Source organism: Oryctolagus cuniculus, chromosome 8, assembly GCF_051225735.1.
Source record: "Oryctolagus cuniculus isolate XC-2025 breed Fujian yellow rabbit chromosome 8, ASM5122573v1, whole genome shotgun sequence".
Classification (NCBI taxonomy): Eukaryota; Metazoa; Chordata; class Mammalia; order Lagomorpha; family Leporidae; genus Oryctolagus; species Oryctolagus cuniculus.
The window spans coordinates 50,921,400-50,941,614 of NC_142874.1; the positions used below are offsets into that span (position 1 = coordinate 50,921,400).

General features: G+C 40.1%; 1 protein-coding gene across 1 annotated transcript in view; it reads right to left on the reverse strand.

Annotated features, from left to right (window-relative positions):
* The window catches only part of USP38 (ubiquitin specific peptidase 38), a 36,411-nt gene extending 20,473 nt beyond the window's left edge, over window positions 1-15,938 (reverse strand). The window contains exons 1-4 of the mRNA XM_002716936.6: window positions 14,683-15,938; window positions 12,982-13,117; window positions 5,886-6,015; window positions 2,718-2,819 (exon numbers count right to left, since the gene is read on the reverse strand). Coding sequence (XP_002716982.1) covers window positions 2,718-2,819; window positions 5,886-6,015; window positions 12,982-13,117; window positions 14,683-15,364 — 1,050 coding nt within the window. The 5' untranslated portion in view covers window positions 15,365-15,938. The remainder of the gene's footprint in view (window positions 1-2,717; window positions 2,820-5,885; window positions 6,016-12,981; window positions 13,118-14,682) is intronic.
* Between the last annotated feature and the right edge of the window lie 4,277 nt (window positions 15,939-20,215).

Below are 20,215 nucleotides of genomic sequence, written 5' to 3' on the forward strand. Positions count from 1 at the left end.
CAAACTATTTTTTCTGGGGCTGGTGCTGTGGTATAGCAAGTTAAGCCACCACTCATCCCATACAGGTGCTTGTTCAAATCTTAGCTAGTCCACTTCCCATCCTGCTCCCAGTTAATGTGTCTGGGAAAGCAGTGGATGATGGCCCAGGTGTTTGGGCCTCTGCACTCACATAGGAGACATGAATGAAGCTCTTGGCTCCTGGCTTCAGTTAAGCCCAGCCCTGGCCATTGTGACCATTTGGGAAGTGAAGCAGCAGGTGGAAAACTTCTATTTTTCCACCACTGCCTCTCTGTCTGTAATTCCACCTTTCAAATAAATAAATCAATCTTCAAAAAAACAAAAAAACAAAAAAAACCCTACTGTTTTTCACTTATAAAAAACGAAAATCAGCTTGACCCATAACAACACACACTATACATCAGTCATAGTTTGCACTAAAATATTCTAAACATACAATGCACAATGATATTGTTGATTCTAGATTATTGCCCATACTTAGCAATTTCTAAATCTGAGATCTGAGTCATTCACTGAGTTATTTGCAGTATGGGTGATGTACTTCTCTCTTTTTTTTTTTTTTTTTTTGACAGGCGGAGTAGACAGTGAGAGAGACAGAGAGAAAGGTCTTCCTTTGCCTTTGGTTCACCCTCCAATGGCTGCCACGGCCGGCATACCGTGCTGACCAGAAGCCAGGAGCCAGGTGCTTATCCTGGTCTCCCATGCGGGTGCAGGGCCCAAGCACTTGGGCCATCCTCCACTGCACTCCCGGGCCACAGCAGAGAGCTGACCTGGAAGAGGGGCAACCGGGACAGAATCCAGCGCCCCGACCGGGACTAGAATCCAGTGTGCCGGTGCTGCAGGCGGAGGATTAGCCTAGTGAGCCGCAGCGCTGGTGTGATGCACTTCTAAATGTCTAAGTTGTTCTTAAATGAGTAGAGGCTACCCACAGTTTTAGATGATAATTATGTCTTTATTTTTAGTCTTTAGTACACCAGTTCACAATTCTTAATTTCAGAAACAAATGCCCCTTAAATAATGATTTAATAACTAGTTTAATAAGCCAAATATTTCAAACATTTGTTGTTTTAAGTTTTTCAGGAAAAGCAATATAAAAGGAGCTATCTTGCATCTTTTAAAAAACTGAGCAAAGAAATAGGTTTAGAGTATGGCAGTGTGACATTCTTCAGCGTGCAGATCAACAAACATTAGCATGGATGATCAACTTATGTTAGACAATCTCCTTCCTAGCAAATTTGAAAACAAATTTTTTCTCAAATGTCTTACACACAATCATAATTGATAACAAGGACAAATAACTGATTTTTTTTCTCCTTGGAACACTTTGCTAGTACATTTGCTACAACAGCCCAAGCTTGAGTTTTGTCTATTGTACAGATATAAGCTTATTGGTCTGATGATGAAACTCATCAAAATCAGAGCAATTAATTGCAGAAATCACTCATCCTAAGTGATAATGTATAATGTAACTGCTTGTTAGGAAGGTTTATTTACTACAGTGCCTGTGAATTCTCCTCTGGTGGAAATGAAGCATTAAGAAGCCTCTGTGGTTCTCTGAGAGTTTCTCAGCTTCTCTGAGGCTAATTGTATTTCTAGCTAAAAATTAACAATTGAAATTCTGTGTTTCTTCATTAGTCTTCCCTCAGTTTTGTAATGGTAAATTAGTATCCCTAAGACTTTTGACAGTGTGAGGGTTCTGATGGTGAGTTTCTAGTTGGGAAAAATTAGGCATCAGATCTTAGAGGAACCAGGCAATACTTTATTGTGATGCCTTAGCTAGGTAAATGAACAGGTTCCTGAAATAATATTTTATCATTTCTCAGCTAAAATAACTGATAGTCAAATAAATGAAATCAAATAAAATCATTTCAAAACTAGTGATGTAGCTAGTTTAAAGTGGTAGGATTATGGATATACTTTAAAGGTAGAGCAACAGAATTTACAGGATATGGGCTTACAAAGAAAGAAAAGTATTAAGATTTTGGAGCTATAAAAGCAAAGACTAATGTTTTCATGAAACTGTCATCTTTTTATTTGATTATTATTTATAGCCCTTGTCTATATTAGCATTGAACTAGGGTCTTTATACTTTTTACTTGTTGAACCTTTAGTGGTACATTTAAGCCTTTGACTATAATGTACATTAAAATATGTCATCTCAAAAACTAAGAAAGAAAGAGAGGGAGGGAGGAGTGAGGGAAGCAGAAGTTTATCTATGAACTACAGTGAATCTGTTCTCTTTGTATTATCACGTTAACATGAGAACTGATGAGAACTGTGCTGTAGTAGTTATTATCCATTTGCTGTGACCCTGAGAAGTTAACGTATTAATAAATTCCTCAAGAAAAAAAATTGTTTCACATAAAAATTTTTTAAAACAGTGGTTTTACTCCATTTTAATTCTTCTACTTTCTTCATATGTGCACCCTCCACCCATCAGTGGCATATCTCATGTACAGCAGTAACTTTTTATGTGTTGGCAGTTGTTTTACATGGGGCTGTTCTGGTGAAACACAAAGTATTCTGAAAACATTCCTTTAAGGAAAATTTCACAATCTCAATTTTCTAAGAAATCATAAAATTACAAGAGAATAGTAAGATTTAGGGCTAACCTCATTATATATAAATGAGACTTAATATGAAACTAAACTTTGAAACATAATGTTCTTTCAATGTACGAAGCTCATATCATAACTTACCAAATGGAACGCCTCTGGAGAATGCTGAAAACTAAGCAGCATGTGAGAAAGAACTGCAAGAGCACCAGGTCTCACAAGAGGAAACCAAAGTCGATTAAAAACCTTCAAAATAAGACAAGACACTGATCTTAACAGTTTGCAGGAAAATTGTTAATCCAAAGTAACTATGGTTATTTTCATAGGGTTAAAAACTATTTGTGTGAATGTCCTTGACCCTAGAAGGTTCTATCATTAACATATTATTAAGTTTTGGGTAAAGGAGAAAGTTAGCAAATTACATGACAAAAATCAAGGGGAATGTGATGGCCTAACCAACTCTTAAAACTCCCTGGTTCAATTAAAAACTATGTTTACAAGGTAATAGCTTCCTGGTCCACTGTTCGAGTTCATCCAACAAGTATTTGTTGAGTTTTTTTTTTTTATTTTTAAAGATTTTTATTTATTTATTTGAGAGGTAGAGTTACAGACAGTGAGAGGGAGAGAAGGAGAGGGAAAGGTCCTCCTTCCACTGGTTCACTCCCCAAATAGCCGCAAGGGCTGGAGCTACGCCGATCCAAAGCCAGGAGCTTCTTCCCAGCCTCCCACGTGGGTAGTAGGGGCCCAAGCACTTGGGCCATCTTCCACTGCTTTCCCAGGCCACAGCAGAGAGCTGGATTGGAAGAGGGGCAGCTGGGACTAGAACCGGCGCCCATTTGGGATGCTGGCGCCACAGGCAGAGGATTAACCTACTGTGCCACGGCGCTGGCCCCTTGAGCTCTTATTGATTAGCAATGTCCTAGGCACTGGGGATACAACAGTGGATTTAAAAAATAATCTCCATACAACAATAGATCTAAAAAATAATCTCCATCTTATAGAACCTACCATTCAGAGGGTACATAGAAATGATAAAAGGAAACATAAGGTGGTAAATTTTATAAAAAATAGAAAGCAAGGTGTGAGAAATAGAAAATGCTGGTTAGAACATATGTCCATTTTATATATATATAGGGTAGTCAAAAATCGCCTCATGTGGAGCTGGCGTTGTGGGGTAGTGGGTTAAGCTGCCTTTGTGATGCCTGCATCCCATATAAGTGTTGGTTTGAGTGTTGGTGGCTCTGTTTCCCATCCGGTTTCCTGCTACTGTGCCTGGGAAAGCAGTGGAAGATGGCTGAAGTGCCTGGGCCCCTGCCACTCATGTGGAAGACATGAATGGAGTTCCTAGCTCCTGGTTTTGGCCTGGCAGAGCCCCAGTCCCAGGCCCAGTCCCAGGCCCAGTCCTAAACGTTATGGCCATTTGGGGAGTAAATTAGTAGATGGAAGATCTCTCTTTCTCTAACTCTGCATTTCAAATAAATAAAATATATCTTAAAAAAAGATCCTCATGAAAAAGGTAACATTTAACTATAAAACTGAAGGGAGCAAGATAAACCTGGCAGATACAAGGGGAAAAAGGATAGTAAGAGTGAATAGCACTGCAGGGCCCCCATGTCTTCAGGGTGGTGTGTCAGACATAACAAGGACAGCCTAAGTGATGCAAAAGACTGAGGCAGAAGTAGTGAGAGATGAGATCAGAGAAGAAGTGGACCACTTCATGTAGGATTTGTGTCATGCCTATACGGGATCAAAGGCAGGAGCAGGGAGAATATTGGAAGTCAGTGGTAGTGATTTAATTAATTAAAAGTGGTAGGATTCCAAGCTCATTCATTACAGTCATGTTTATCTACTTAGCAGTTTAGGGAACAATTTGGCAATTTTGTGGTTTTTGAGATTATCGTTCTCTTAAAGTGCCAGTGTTTTAAAATAGCGTTCTTGTAATTTTACACGCTTTTGTGATGGAGTGCTGTTTTGTTATATAATTTTGACTTGGATTCTTTCCATTTGCATTTGTTGATGTAATTTCAGGAGGAACACTGAACACCTGAGTCCTGGATGATACTAATAAACTAATAATTGCAGAGGTTTTTTAAAAAAAAAGTGGTAGGATTCTAGATATATTTATTTATTCATTTATTATTTATTTAGTTTTTATTTGACAGGTAGAGTTATAGACAGTGTGAGAGAGAGGCAGAGGGAAAGGTCTCCCTTCCATTGGTTCACTCCCCAAATGGCCGCCATGGCCGGCGCTGCGCTGATCCGAAGCCAGGAGCCAGGAGCCAGGTGCTTCCTCCTGGTCTCCTATGAAGGTGCAGGGCCCAAGCACTTGGGCCATCCTCCACTGCCCTCCCGGGCCACAGCAGAGAGCTGGACTGGAAGAGGAGCAACCGGGACAAGAACCTGGTGCCCATATGGGATGCCAGCACTGCAGGTGGAGGATTAACCAAGTGAGCCATGGCGCCAGCCCCTAGGTATATTTTAAAAGTACAGTCAACAGGATTTTAAGATGTGGGCTGAAAGGCAATGAAAAGAAACAAAGATGGCTTGAAAGTTTTTGACATGATTAAGTGGAAGGATAGAGCAGCCATTTATTAACACGAGGAAAACCAGGTTTGAGAAGGATAAATCAGGAATAAAAATTATAAGGTGATTTTGAGATCCAAGCATAGACAGTTGAATACATGAATAAGAAGTTCAAGGAAAAACAACAAAACAGAAATATAAATTTGTAGTGGAGTAATGGTAGTAAAAGCTTGCCTACTGGGGCCAGTGCTGTGGCATAGCAGGTAAAGCTCCTGCGATGCTGGCATCTGCTATGGGTGCTGGTTTGTTTCCCAGCTGCTCCACTTCTGATGCAGCTCCATGCTTATAGCCTGGGAAAAGCAGCAGCAGATGGCCCAAGTTTTCAAGCATCTGCCACCTATGTGCAAGACCTGGATAAAGCTCCTGACTCCTGGCTTCAACCTGGTGGCCCTACACGGGCCACTGTGGTCATCTGGGGAGTGAGGAAGATCTCTCTCTCTGTCTTCCCTATCTCTCTGTAAATTTGCCTTCCAAATAAATAAATAAATCTTATTAAAAAAGGAGCCCCTTATCAGTTGAATTCAAGAGATAATATGAGGAACATGTTTTTGTACTGGATATCTGAAAATTCTAATTACTTAAGACTTAAATGACATTTTAAAATTTCTAAATCCTATCTAAAACAAAATATAAAAATTTGATGCTTTAAGGAGAAACATGAAGATTAAAATATTGATTATATGATTCCATATATTCAAATAGATTTATATTATATATACTCACACTTACCAGTTCTATTTTCAGCAAAGTGACATCTATCAAAATAGTAAACTTCTGGACAGCTGCCAGTCCTTTCAGGAGTGCAATTACCCATGTATCCACATGCTGAGCCAATGGCCAGGAGAGCCAGTCAATCATTCTGAAAATTGAAAGAATGCAAAACAAACGGTATTGAAAATATTTTTAGTATTATTTAGGTAGGTGTTATTTAACAAGAGTTCAACTAGATAACTACTCACTTTGAGAGAATTTAGTGAACTTGCTTTTAAAAAGCATTGACCAAGATGCAGAAATGAGTGCAACAGGTACCTGTCCTCAAAGAGCATCCAATCTTATAAGCTGACCATTTCTTATATTTTTCATATTCCCATATAATTTCTGATAAATTGTCATTTCAGAAAGATGCAAAATTTTGAATTTATGCCATATATTGGTATTAAAACTTTATTAGTCAATTTACCCTAAAAAAGAACAGTTAGAATGTAGTTCTTGGGCCCTGGCATTGGCCTGGCCCAGCAATCGCTGTTGTAGCTATTTGAGGAATGAACCAGTAGATGGAAGATCTCCCCCCTCCCCCTGTTCCTCTGCCTTTCAAATAAATAACAAATACATCTTTTTAAAAATATAACTTACTAGGCATATTTACTATTAAGAACAGTAGTTAAAATGTAGATATCTGAAGTAAGACATATGGCTATGAACCAAGACTTGTTCTTCCTGGTGAGTATAGTTTATCATGAAATTCACTGTTTTAAAAAGGCTATATTTTGAACTGTGCAACAAGTATCTGCCTCTTTCAAAGACAACAAAAAGAAACTCCCTATATATAAAAAGGTACCGCATGTGAAAATATGCTAATGGCCTCATTTTGCATTGAGTGCTTTTCTTCCTGAACAACAGTCAGTTTAATGGAATAAATCCAAAGTAATATGAGCTCTGCTGGCTTGAGTCCTGGCTGCTCCACTCCAGCTTCCTGCTAGTGCACCTGGGAAAGCAGTGGAGGATGGCCCAAGTCCTTGGGCCCCTGCACCTATGTGGGAGACCCAAAGGAAGCTCCTGGCTTCAGACTGGCTCAGCTCTGGCTTTGCATCCATTTGGGGGGTGAACCAGCAGATGGAAGACCTCTCACTCTCTGATTCTACCTCTTGTAACTCTTTCAAATAAATAAATAATAATAATTAAAAAAAAAAAAAAAAAGGTCAGCCACTTGGCCATGGCTCTTCATTATCCCTAATTACTTAGTTGGCCCCTTTCCTTTATCCTCTACTCATTTCTGACTTTCCACCTCATAAGCCTCTACTCTTTATCCCATGGGTACCGATCTCCTCACCGACCTTAAATAAACTTCAAATTAGAAGTTATTACACAAATTAGAAACTGTTATAGCCTGAATATGTTCCTTAAAAACTCATGTGTTGAATTTTAATTTGAAATGTGTTGCTATTAAGAGGGGGCAACCTCTGGGAGATGAATATGTCATCAGGACAGAATTCTCATGAATGTGATTACTGCCCTTATAAAGTGGTTGAAGCAAGTATGTCCTTTCTATCATGTGAAGACTCACAAAGGGTAGTATCTAATCAGAATAGATTTTCACTGGAATCAGCTTGTATTTTGAGCTTAAGACTTCCCAGCTTTCAGACAGTGAGAAATAAATGTCTGCTGTTTATAAATTACCTGACCAAAAGTATATGTTACAGCAGCCCAAATAGACTAAGATAAAAGCTTTTTATCAAATATTTGTTTTATATATATACACAAATATATACAGCATGTATTATATAGCAGGTACATTGCTATGTGCCGAGAATATAAAAGATACAATTTCTAACCTCAAATTGAAAAGAAAAGTTAGGAAATTTGTCAATGGTCACACAAATACCAAATTGTGAATACTAGTATTTGGCTAAGCCCTTTTGGCTTACAATAGAATGTTTTTTGCTATACTTTAATTATGTTCCAGTTCTGATTCAATTTGATTAGGCTTGAATATGCTCAAATCTTAGGTATAGGCATTGTAAAATTACTTTCATGGTTAGCTACCATAAAAACTTATCTATCACATATCGGTAACCAACCTTGATATACTGATTTAATTTCTTACTATTTAGGGAACATTTAATTATAGTTGTCATCTATGTACTTCAAAGTGTTGTCTCCTCCATTAAACAGTAGCTTAAGAGCAGCAACCTTGTTTGTTTTTTTTCTTACATCTTTGGATTCTCAGCACTTAACATAGTGCCAAGAACTTTGTACAAAATCAAATTTCTTTTTTTAGCTAAAAACTGCATGCAACTTTAAAACTGTAACATTAAAACTGATTATATTATGAAAGGCAACAAAATAGATTTGGTTGTAGTTTGTGGAAAACAAAACCAACTTTTGCTATTACATGGCTGTTTGTGGGCTTCAATTTTATTTACTGGAATGTTTTAAATTTGGGAAATTTTAGAGAAAACTGGATTTCAGGCTTCTTTTGAAACACAGGATCAAGCAAGCATAAATTCTATTTCCTCACGGCAACAAGCAACTGGAGCTGAGGATCAACTTTCTCTTTTAGTAAATGCTTATGCAGCCCATTTCCTTAACACCTGGCCAATTTCATACTTCAATGTTACCTATATGGTGTATATACTTGCATTTCTTTGGATTACAGAATGTGACAGCACAAGTACTGTGTGTGGGGAAGTACAGAGCACGGAGAAGCATATGGTGGGAGTACACTGTTAATAACAGTAAAAACAAAAACATAAAAACCAACATTAGGATGTTAAGATAAATTCTAATTCTCACAGTAATCCTAAGAAATTTGACTACTCTGGATTTGTTTTCTCATTAATGACTACATACTATGTAACTCTATAGTCAGACTTAAGTTCAAATAATAATTCCACATTTACTAACCTGACTGAGCTTGAGGAATTATTTAACCTCTAACCTATCACAATTCCCTCAAATATAAGATGAGGGCAATAATAGTACTTTCCTCAAAGGGTGGTAGTAAGTATTAAATGACTTATCACATGTAAAGAAAAATGCTATTATAGGTGATCATTCAAAATTTCAAAATTTTGAGCATCAGCATGACACCCAAAAAGTTTAAAATTTTGGAATACTTTAGATCTTGTATCAACAGTAAAGTCTATGAAAATATTATGAAATCTGAAAAACTCTGAAATCTGAAACATTTCTGGCCACAAGCATTTTGGATAAGGGATATTTATCCTTATTACCTATGCAATGGAGGCAATGGACCAAATACTTTTTAATTTCAGTGGTGAAATCTATAGCCCTAAAAGGAAAATATACCTTATGACATATTTATCCCAAAGATAAAGATTTTAATGCTATTACAGTTATACTGACAAAAGAACACTGCTGCCAAACAGGACATAGAATTGAGTTTTATTATGCGGAGATGGTTAAGAGTGTTTGTAAAAGTATATGAGAAGGCCAGCTTGTAGCCCAGCAGGCTAAGCTGCCACTTATGATGCCAGCACCCCACATCAGAGTGCTGGTTCAAGTCTTAGCTACTCCACTTCTGATGTAGCTCCCTGCTGTACCTGGGAAAACTGTAAGATCGACCAAGTACTTGGATCCTTGACTCCCACATGGGACACCTGGATGGAGTTCTAGGCTCCTGAGGTTTCTATCTGGCCCAGGATTGGTTGTTGAAGCCTTTTGGGGGAGTGAACCAGCAGATGGAAGATCGCTCATTATCTGTCTTTCCCTCTCTCTGTTACTATGCCTTTCAAAAAAATCTTTTTAAAAGTTCTTAAAAAAAAAAGGTAAACGAATAAGAATTTTACACAAAGACTTGGAAATCAACCACTTATAGAACAGATAAATTAGCAAGATAAAGGGAAGGAAGAAAATAAAAGGAACAGACATAGGAAGAAAATCCTAATAGCAATGGTGTCATAGGACTAGAATTTCAAGAAAAAATACAGGTATCAAAAAGATGAGAATAAAAATATAGACCACCAAATACAGCAGGGGGACCACCACAAATTAAAGGCAGTACAAGGACAGAAGTAACACGACAGGAACAGTATTTACAGATTCTTCTCAAATCTTAATGCATTTTCAAAAATCTCTGGAAGTTAAAGAGGAAATGAGCCATTAGAAATTGGAAGTAAAAATTATTAGTTAAATGGATTCAATTTAACTAATTTAAGAAGAAAGACTTCAAAGAGAATGGTATTTTTAGGCACTAGAGTGAAAAGGGGAGAAGGTAGAGAAAATCAAAGTCTCTATAGTTTGTGTTATACAGAATTGGTACATATGTAGCTTTCTGAGAACCCAACATAAGCACTTTAGTTCTATGTTATCTATGACTATAATTTTATAACGAGTGCAGAAATAAGTTTATTCCAAATCTTTATATTCTACCTTAACATACTTTATGTGCTTATGCATTCATGCGTGGGCACACACACACAGAAAAAAAATGAGAAAAATTAAAAAACAAAACCAAGTTGACATGAAATAAGAACAGATAAACAGGAAAAGCTGAGTTAGAAAAATTTAGTCACTGAAATAAGGAAATGCAACAGAAAGAGTAAGATATATAGATGGGTATATAGATGGATTATGGAGTTAACAGGTAATACAGATGCTTCTCAACTTATAATGGGGTTTCATTCCAATAAATCCACAGTAAGTTAAAATACACATTTATTTTTTTGACAGGCAGAGTGGACAGTGAGAGAGAGAGACAGAGAGAAAGGTCTTCCTTTTGCCGTTGGTTCACCCTCCAATGGCTGCCGCGGCCGGCACGCTGCGGCTGGCACACTGCGCTGATCTGATGGCAAGAGCCAGGTACTTATCCTGGTCTCCCATGGGGTGCAGGGCCCAAGGATTTGGGCCATCCTCCACTGCACTCCCGGGCCACAGCAGAGAGCTGACCTGGAAGAGGGGCAACCGGGACAGAATCCGGTGCCCCGACCGGGACTAGAACCTGGTGTGCCGGCGCCGCAAGGCGGAGGATTAGCCTAGTGAGCCACAGCGCCGGCCAAAATACACATTTAACATGCCTAACTTACCTAATATCCCAGCTTAGAAATACTACAGTATTGGTTATTTACTCTTGTGATTGTGTGATTGCCTCTGCCCAGCATTTTGAGTACTGTACTAGAAATTTTTGGCCCGAGAAAAGGTAAAAATTCAAAGTATTGTTTCTACTGAATGTTTATTATTTTTAGACCATGATAAACTTGAAAAATTGTGAAGCCATCATAAACTATGGACCCTCTACATTGATACTCTTTCCCCTTAGATATCCACATATTCACTTCCTCATCTCTTTCATGTTTTAAACTCAGTCACTTCAATGAAGCCTTCCTCAGCCATCTTTTTTACAACTGCAAACCATTCTCCTATAACCTATTCCCTTTCTTGTCTTCTTTCAAAATCAGTTATCACTATCTAACATATTAAATTACTTGTCATATTTATGACATTTTCTAAAACAAAGCAAATTTTAAGATGCATAATTAGCTTAATTTGTGCTAATGTAACTATGGCACTAATGACTGGGCATTTCCATACTTTAACATCTTTGAAATTAGGATGCATGTTGGAACCAATGAATATATTACCAGTTACTGGCTGCCTGCCCAACTAGAAAGCAAGCCCATGAGAGCAGATATTTTTAACAGTTTGTTCAAAGATGTTTTGAACTCTGCTTTGGCATTCCTGTTATGTGTTAAGTAAATGTGATTTGATTTGAATAAATGAATGAATGATAGAATGAACCTGTAAAAGTGCCGGGAAAGACAAATAATATTAGGATTACATCGAGAACATAAGAATGAAACTATAAAACATTAAGGATAATGAGAAACACATAAAAGTTACCAGAAAAGCCTGATTATTCATAAAGCAATGATAATCAGATTAATAGCAGACTTTCTATCAGCAACAATAGATTCCCAAAGATAATGTGGTATTATTTTCAAAGTGCTAAGAGAAAATGGTTATCAAATTAGAATTCTGTATCTTGCCAAATCATCTATTTAACACTAAAGGGGGCCGGCGCCGCGGCTCACTAGGCTAATCCTCCGCCTGGCAGCGCCAACACACCAGGTTCTAGTCCCGGTCGGGGCGCCAGATTCTGTCCCGGTTGCCCCTCTTCCAGCCCAGCTCTCTGCTGTGGCCCGGGAGTGCAGTGGAGGATGGCCCAAGTCTTTGGGCCCTGCACCCCATGGGAGACCAGGAGAAGCATCTGGCTCCTGCCATCGGATCAGCGCGGTGCAGCAGCCGCAGCGCACCGGCCGTGGCGGCCTTTGGAGGGTGAATCAACGGCAAACGAAGACCTTTCTCTCTGTCTCTCTCTCACTGTCCACTTTGCCAGTCAAAAAAAAAAAAAAAAAAAAAAAAAAGAGTATATTATTCAATGAGCAAAGTTTAAAGAGAAAGTACGATAGGTACTTAGCTAGGAAAAAAAATAACAAAACAACAAAAATAAATCCAAAGTGAAGAAACAGGTTGCAAGAAACAAAAATGAGCAAAGAAACTGGTGAAATATATTGAAATCCAGCCAACTTCTGACTTGACAATAAGTGATGCATGTATGTTTTTGGTTTTAAAAAAAGTTGAAGTGCTGTGGCGTAGAAGGCTAAGCCTCCACCTGCAGTATCGGTATCCCATATAGGCGCCAGTTCTAGTCCCAGCTGTTCCAGTTCTGATCCAGCTCCCTGCTAAAGTACCTGGAAAAGCAGTGGAAGATGGCCCAAACCCTTGGGCCTCTGCACCTATGTGAAAGACCAGGAAGAAGCTCCTGACTCCTGGCTTCAGCCTGGCACAGCTCCAGCTGTCGCAACCATTTGGGGAGTGAAGCAATGGATGGAAGATCTCTCTCTCTCTCCTCTCTGTATCTCTGCTTTCAAATATAAATAAATAAATCTTAAAAAAATGTTGAACTGGAATGGACGTCTGAATTATTGGGATGCCTGTCAGGGATACATGAAGGTAAATAATTTCCATTAATTTTGATTTCATGATTTCAACTTTAACATTTTTCTAAGTTTTTTACTACTCAGAAAACAAAATGTTCCCTTCTTTCCAAATCTACAATACCATCTATAGTGTCTCAAAGAAGTACCTGCAAAGAGCTTGGGTCATACTTGCATCTTTTACATTTGGATCCGTAGTAAGACTCCTGATGAGAACTGTAATCATCTGAAGAGGAATATGCTGCACAAGACTTGCCAATGCTACAGAAGGTTCAAATGATGCATCTGTTTTTTAAATTAGAAAGGAAAAGGAATATGGCATGAAGGTTTACATGAAATAATTTAAAGAACAATACTTTACTAGAATCAAATAATGTAAATCAGGAAGCAGATGTTACACTACACCTCATGGGTAGACTCTAATATACCAGGAATGCGAGACAAAAATGAGATTAAGAATGAACAGCAAGGATCACTCATTCTATAGACAGAACACTGAAATACAAATTGTTATACACTATTGCCATATTTAGTCCCTAAGCTATTTTTTGAATTAACATTATTACGTGCTAAATATTGTGCTAAAATATTCATTTGCAAAGCAATAGTCAGAAAAGACATGCAAGGAACCATTTCAATTCCCATTCCAGACTCACAAAACTAATTTAAAACTATTACAGTAGTCATTAAATTGCTCTAAGCAAGATTTTTTTTATAAAAACTCTTGAAGTAATGATTAAGATGAATTTTAGGAAAACTTTGCTTAAACTAAAAATTAAACAAATTCAAGATGGGCATTTGTACCACTCCAGAACAAAAGTTGGGGGAAAACTTAACAGGTTTGCTACCAGAGACAACATAAATAAAATTGTAAATTATTAAAAAAATAGACTCAACTCAGATACTACAAATGCAGTTGGTACTTCTTTTATAATTGTACTAAATTCATCAGAAAGTATGATGCTGGTTAAAACACCACCCTTATTTCTGGTTCTTAAGATAAAAGGAGGACATTTTCTTCAAAAGTTCATTTTCAAACACTCAGGGAGTCCCCAATGGTGGTGTAATCCGGGTGAATGGTTGTACCACGTAGAGTGGAAATAAACATGATTCTGGACCTACTATCTCACAACCTACAGCTCTAAGGCACAGTGAAGAATATAGCTGCACAAGTAAAACTGTATGGCGAGTAAGTAATCATTTTCTAGTCAAATGTCACTTGACTTTTCCCCGATTGCTGAGAATGCAGCTCACTGGCACAAAACACATCTACTTCATTCTTTGCCTTCTCTCATTTTATCATATCCCTTCTCTCAGACTGTAGACAGAAAAATGCCAATATTTAAAAACTGCATGGTTAACTTGGATAATCCAGTAATTAAACAAACTGCACGATCCAGAATTTTAAGATGTGGGAACTAAAAACATAGAAAAAACTTATGACGACAAGATGAAAGGGTCACTTATAATAATAACATGGTAAACACTATGCTATCCATGAGTCACTAATGACTAGAAGCCTCATTCGGTCACTGTCATCCTCAAAGCATTCCATAACTTAAGGAGAGGCTGGGTACGTGGGCAACTTGTACTGCCAAAGGCCTCAGGCCTGGATGTTCTCAACCTTTAAAGTAAGAACGCTGCCTGATTTTAGGGTACAAAGTGACATCCTTTAGAAGGTAGTAGATGGGAATAAAATTTTGAACGAGGGCATTAGGATCTGGTTTCCGGTTCAGATTGTGTGCAGGAAACACAATCTGTGTGTGAGAGAGAGAGAGAGAGAGAGAGCGCGCGAAGAGACACCCACTTAATTTCCAGGGGACAGTCTGTTGAAATACACCGACCCTTACCTGTGGAAGAGATGCTTGCAAAAATTTCTTGCAGGGAAGGCAGCAGTGTGGAGGGCTCAGCCTTCCAGATGTTTTGCAGCAAGTTACTCACTTTCGTCACCTGGGAGACATATTCTCGCAGCTCTTTCTCCTGGCTGGACACGCACTGGAAGTGGCCTATCGTTCGAACCAGTTGCTGACAGAACGTGATGGACAATTTCCCTTTGGGGATGCATTGCACGAAGTCGGTCAAAAGGTCACTGAGTCGGGCACAGAGCGGCGGCTCCGGCCTCTCACAGACCATCCGCAACACCTCCACCTGCAGCAGGCTGAACAGGTCCAGCACCGACGGGCAGCTCATGATCAGCTTCAGGCCGTTGTGAATGTAGTCCAGGATGGCTACGTCCTTCCGGTCCAGCGAGTGGTAGCCCTGCTGGAGGAGGCCCAGGACGAACGTCTTGTTGAAGAAGGACTCGAACTCCGGCCGGTGGTATCGTGCGTAGGCCTCCAGCACCTGGTGCCCCACCTGCCGCTGGAACGGGTCCTGGCCCTCCAGGATGAGCCGGGTCGTGAGGTCAAACATGGCCTCGCACTGCGCTTCATCTAGCCAATGCTCCGCCGATTCCACCACCTTTCGCACAATCACCCTCTTCACAGGCAGTGGGTGCGAAGAACTCACCAGGCCCTCCAGGATCTTGTCCATTGTCACCACGGGACAGGGCCGGGGGATAAGAAGCGGGCGGCGGTAGCCCCAAGATAGCACGGGAGAGGGCCGCGGCCGAGGCGAACTGGGAGCGCAGCAGCAGCTGGACTGGCCACCGCCACCGCCGCCTCAGCAGCCACATTTATCGGGCAGGAGGATCCATCCAAGCCGAGGCAGGAACGGCGAATCGGGGGCGCCTAGGAACCGACCCTACCCACGGCTGGCCTACGGCGCCAGAGGCCCGAACTCCGCCGCCGCCCCGGGCCCGCAGTCTCGCTCAGCATCGGCGCGGAGGGGCCAGTGCGGCCCCCCGGCGGTCGCTCAGGGCCCGGGGCTTCGAGCCGGTAGGTGGAGGAAGCGCGCCTCCTCGATCTGGGGCAGGTACGGGCGTCCAGGCTCCAGCAGGCCGAGAAAAGACACTGGTCCCGGGCTGAGTCAGTAGGCGCTGTCACGGAGGGTGCCGGGAGCAGTCAGAGTGCAGAGAGGCGAAGACCCTTGACCCGGATTCAGAAGGCGCGGCAAACAGGAAGTGAGGAACGCAGGGGGCGACTGGAAAGGCCCGCCCCTCCACCGCTCTCCGCTCCTCCCGCCCTCCCTCCCTCCCCACCACCCCTCTGCCGCCGCAACTCACAGGCTGCTTCCCGGCTGCGCTCGGACCGCCCCCTCGCCCCGCCCCTCGCCAGCACGCAGGCGCGGTCGCCTCCAGCCGCGTCGGGCCGCAGCGCCCGCGTCACTGGAGAGCGTGTGTCCAGTCACAGGCGGTCTTCCCGGTGCGCACAGCGTTGGTGGCGGCGGCTCTTGGGTTACCACCGGCTGTTCTCTGTAGGTTGTTCCAGTCAGGTTACTTGCGAAAATTCGAGGAAGCGCTACTTAGGTAGAATCTGGGAATCAGCATATCTGGAATCCTGAGAAGAGCATTTGGGGAGATAGGGAAGCTCTGAGAAGTCGTTCACTGCCCAGACGCCTTCGAGGGCTTAAATGCTTGTCTCTTGCGAGGTAGTTATTAAAGTGAGGGCCGAACTGGCGGCGGCAGGCACTTAGCGAGAATCAATATGGGTAGAGGTTTGTTTCATCAGGCCTCTAGAAAATATCTCCGGAAGTGAGCTTTCGTATCGTATTGAAAATTTATAGGCTGTTTGAAAAGTGGGAGGAGAATTTAAAAAAAAAATCAGGTGAGAATAAAAGCGTATGTATGCCCGTGTTATAAGAGTACTGTGAAAATAGAAAATCAGATGCAAGTACACAAAATTTAATGTCTATTCTGATATTAAAGATGGTTTACATAAGAACAGATGTAGCTATGCTTATGCCCTTTCAAGTTAAATCCCAACGATGCACAACAAAACTTTGAACTTTAATCAGTGGTTTTTACAATGGAAAATACTGCCTAATTGTCAGGCTTGGTTAATATAGTTTTGAAACCAGACATGAATAGCCTGTAATACAGACGAAACTTTAAAGAAGTAGTTAATTTAAAATATCCAGTAGAAAAATAAACAAAATTGTAAGTTCTTTCAATTTGTTAGAGATTTTTTGCTTTTTTTTTTTTTTTTTTTTTACCGAGTTACAATTACACTTATATATTTAACATATGGATTAGGGCAATTTTAGGAATAGCATTTTATAGGAGATACTACTTGGGTAAAGGAGAACTGGAGACCCAGCTGATTTGTAGGAAGAGATTAGAGCTAAAAAAGCGAGGTAATTGATGGATCTAAGAGATAGTTATGACAGAGGACAAGAATGGAAAGTGTAGTTACACAGAAAAGTCTGGCTTTATTAGGAATAGTGCCACACTGAGAGATAAAAATAAGATGGCAAGTAAAGTTTGAAGAGGAATGGAAAAGATAGGGAAGTAGGTTTTGTGCTAGGGAACCAGTTGAAGATGAACGAAAGTTATTGAATAGCAGTGCTGAAATGATTGCTATAAAGCTGATAGGAAAAAAAATTGTTTAAACCCTTGACAGATTTACTTTCTACTATCCACAGCATTTCTGTCTTTTTGCTACTAGGGTTTTTTAAGGAGTTAAATGTTGAATAAGATATCTAAAAGAACACAATGCAATTGTTGGCTTTTTACAAAAGATAACATAAAAATGCTTCCAAAAGTGTGATGACTTTTTAAAAAATACTTCTTGAGTGATCGTTACATGAAATAAAATGAAATAAAATTCAAAGCATGTTTTATTTTTGCCATTGGTAAACAAAAAGGTATAACACACTCTTGTATGGTTATACACTTTTTATTCAAAGTAGCCAACTTTATAGCACATAATAGTCCTTGGATCAGTGGGTGCTATCGCTATTATTAAGATAGTGTATATAGATTTAGTCTAAGACAGCAATCGCTAATTAATTGGTTTTGTAAATATCTTAGGTTTGAGAATGGGAGCTAAATGATGGATATGGAAGAGACACAGGAATACCCTCTATCTCTGAGATGCAGTATATTAGGGGATTTAAAAACGTTTGTGGAAGAATGAAATTAAAAGATAAAGTTACAAAAATGCAAACTTTCTCAGTGTAAGAGTTTTGTAAGCAATGTTATAGTTTATCCCTAAAGAACTGAGGGTCCTGAAAATTTAATCATATCAGAACAGTCTTTTTTTACATTATTAACAAGAAAAATGGATAGCCTTTAAATGTTTTCAGAGTTTACTAACAAAAGTCAGAAGGATCAAATCAGGATTGTAAGGTGGATGCCTGGTGCTTTCCTATGGAAACTTGGAAAATTGCCCTTGGTTGATGAGACAATTGAGTAGGAGTATTGTGTTGGGGTGGAGAATTTCCCAGGTGTTTTTCTACTAAAGCTTTGGCCGACTCTCAAAACATTCTCATAACAAGCAGGTGTTATCGTTCTTTGGTTATCCAAAGAATCAATAAGCAGATGCCTTGAGCATTTCCAAAAAACAGTTGCCAGAACCTTTGATCTTGATCATTTTGCTTTTGACCACTTCTACCACTTCCAACTCTAGGTAGCTATTGCTTTTTCTTTGGTGTCCAGAATTGCATTGATAAAGCCATGTTTCATGTCCTGTTTCATGATTCTTTGAAGAAATGCTTCAGGATCTTTATCCCACTTGAGGGGTGGATGTTTGGCCTGTTGGCTGGGATCCCTGTTGGGACGCTTCTGTCCCATGTCAGAGTGCCTAGGATTGGATCTCTGGCTCTTGCTCCTGATTCTGGGTTCCTATTGGTGCAGACCCTGAGAGGTAATGGTGATGGCTCAAGGGGCTAGGTTCCTACCATCCATATGGGAAATCTGGATTGGATTTGCATTCCTGAATTTGTTCTGCCCCAGCCCTAGCTGTTGGGAATGTTTGAAAGTGAACCAGCCCCAGCTGTTGCGAATGTTTAGAGAGTGAACCAATCTGTGGTAGCTCTGTCTCCCTGTTTTTCTTCCTGTATTTCTTTCTCTGCCTTTCAAGTAAGTAAGAAAATAAAATGGGATTTTCATTGAAAACTCTGCTCTTGTCAGCAGCTGATCTGTGTACAATGGTTTTTGCCCTGATAAAGCAGAAAGATTTGCTCCATTTTAGTTTCTCAAAGAGTTGTATGAGCTGAATAAGTTGAGATGTCTTTGGTTTAGCTACTGTTTCTGCTGTAAGTCCTCTTCAATTAGAGAGTGAAAAAAATTAATTTTTTCGTTGAAAATTGATGTGGATGATCTGCCACTGTTGCCTTCATCTTTTTTTTTTTTTTTTTTTTTTTTTTTTTTTTTTTAAGATTTTATTTATTTGACAGGCAGAGTTACAGAGAGAGAGAGAGAGAAAGGTCTTCCTTCCATTGGTTCACTCCCCGAGTGGCTGCAATGGCTGGAACTGCGCCGATCCGAACCCAGGAGCCAGGTGCTTCCTCCCTGTCTCCCATGCGGGTGCAGGGGCCCAAGGACTTGGGCCATCCTCCACTGCTTTCCCAGGCCACAGCAGAGAGCTGGACTGGAAGAGGAGCAACCGGGGCTAGAATCAGCAGCCATGTGGGATGCCAGCGTTGCAGGTGGAGGAATAACCTAGTGCACCATGAACCAGCTGCCTTCATCTTCAACATCATCTTATCCCTTCTAAAAACAATTATCCATTTTTAAATTGCTTATTTCTTTAGGCTGTTGTCCTTATATAGTTTTATTAAAGCATCAGTGATTTCACCATTGTTCCATCCATGCTTCACCATAAATTTGATGTTTGTTCTTGCTGCAGCTTTGGCAGAATTCCTGTTGTTCTAATAAGGGTTCTTTTCAAACTGATGTTTTATATGTCTTAGTGTCTCAAATTAGATCCTGTTCAAACATAATATAACTTACTTTGAATTTATTTTGATATAAAGAAAACTTGAAATTTATAAATAAGGTTTTCTATTCTGTTTAAAGATTTATTTATTTGTTTGAAAGTCAGAGTCACACAGAGAGAAGGAGAGGCAGGGAGAGCGAGCTCTTCCATCCACTGTTTCACTCTCCAATTGGCAGCAAGGTCTGGAGCTGTGCTGATCTGAAGTCAGAAGTCAGGAGCTTCCTCTGGGTCTCCCATATGGTTGCAGGGGCCAAAGGACTTGGGCCATCTTCCGCTGCTTTCCCATGCCATAGAAGAAACCTGTATCAGAAGTGGAGCAGCGGGGACTAGAACCAGTGCCCATATAGGATGCCAGCACTGCAGGTGGCGGCTTTACTTGCTGTGCCACAGCACCGGCCCCAATAAGGTTTTCTTGATACATATTTTCCTTGAGCTACTTGAAGATCTCTCTTACTTTAATTCTTGAAATAGACTTTTGGAAGTAGTTGTAGCTGCATTTTATAGATAAAGCACTGAAGCCATGAGAGGTTAAGTAAATACCCAAGTCTGACTGCAGACTTTTAAT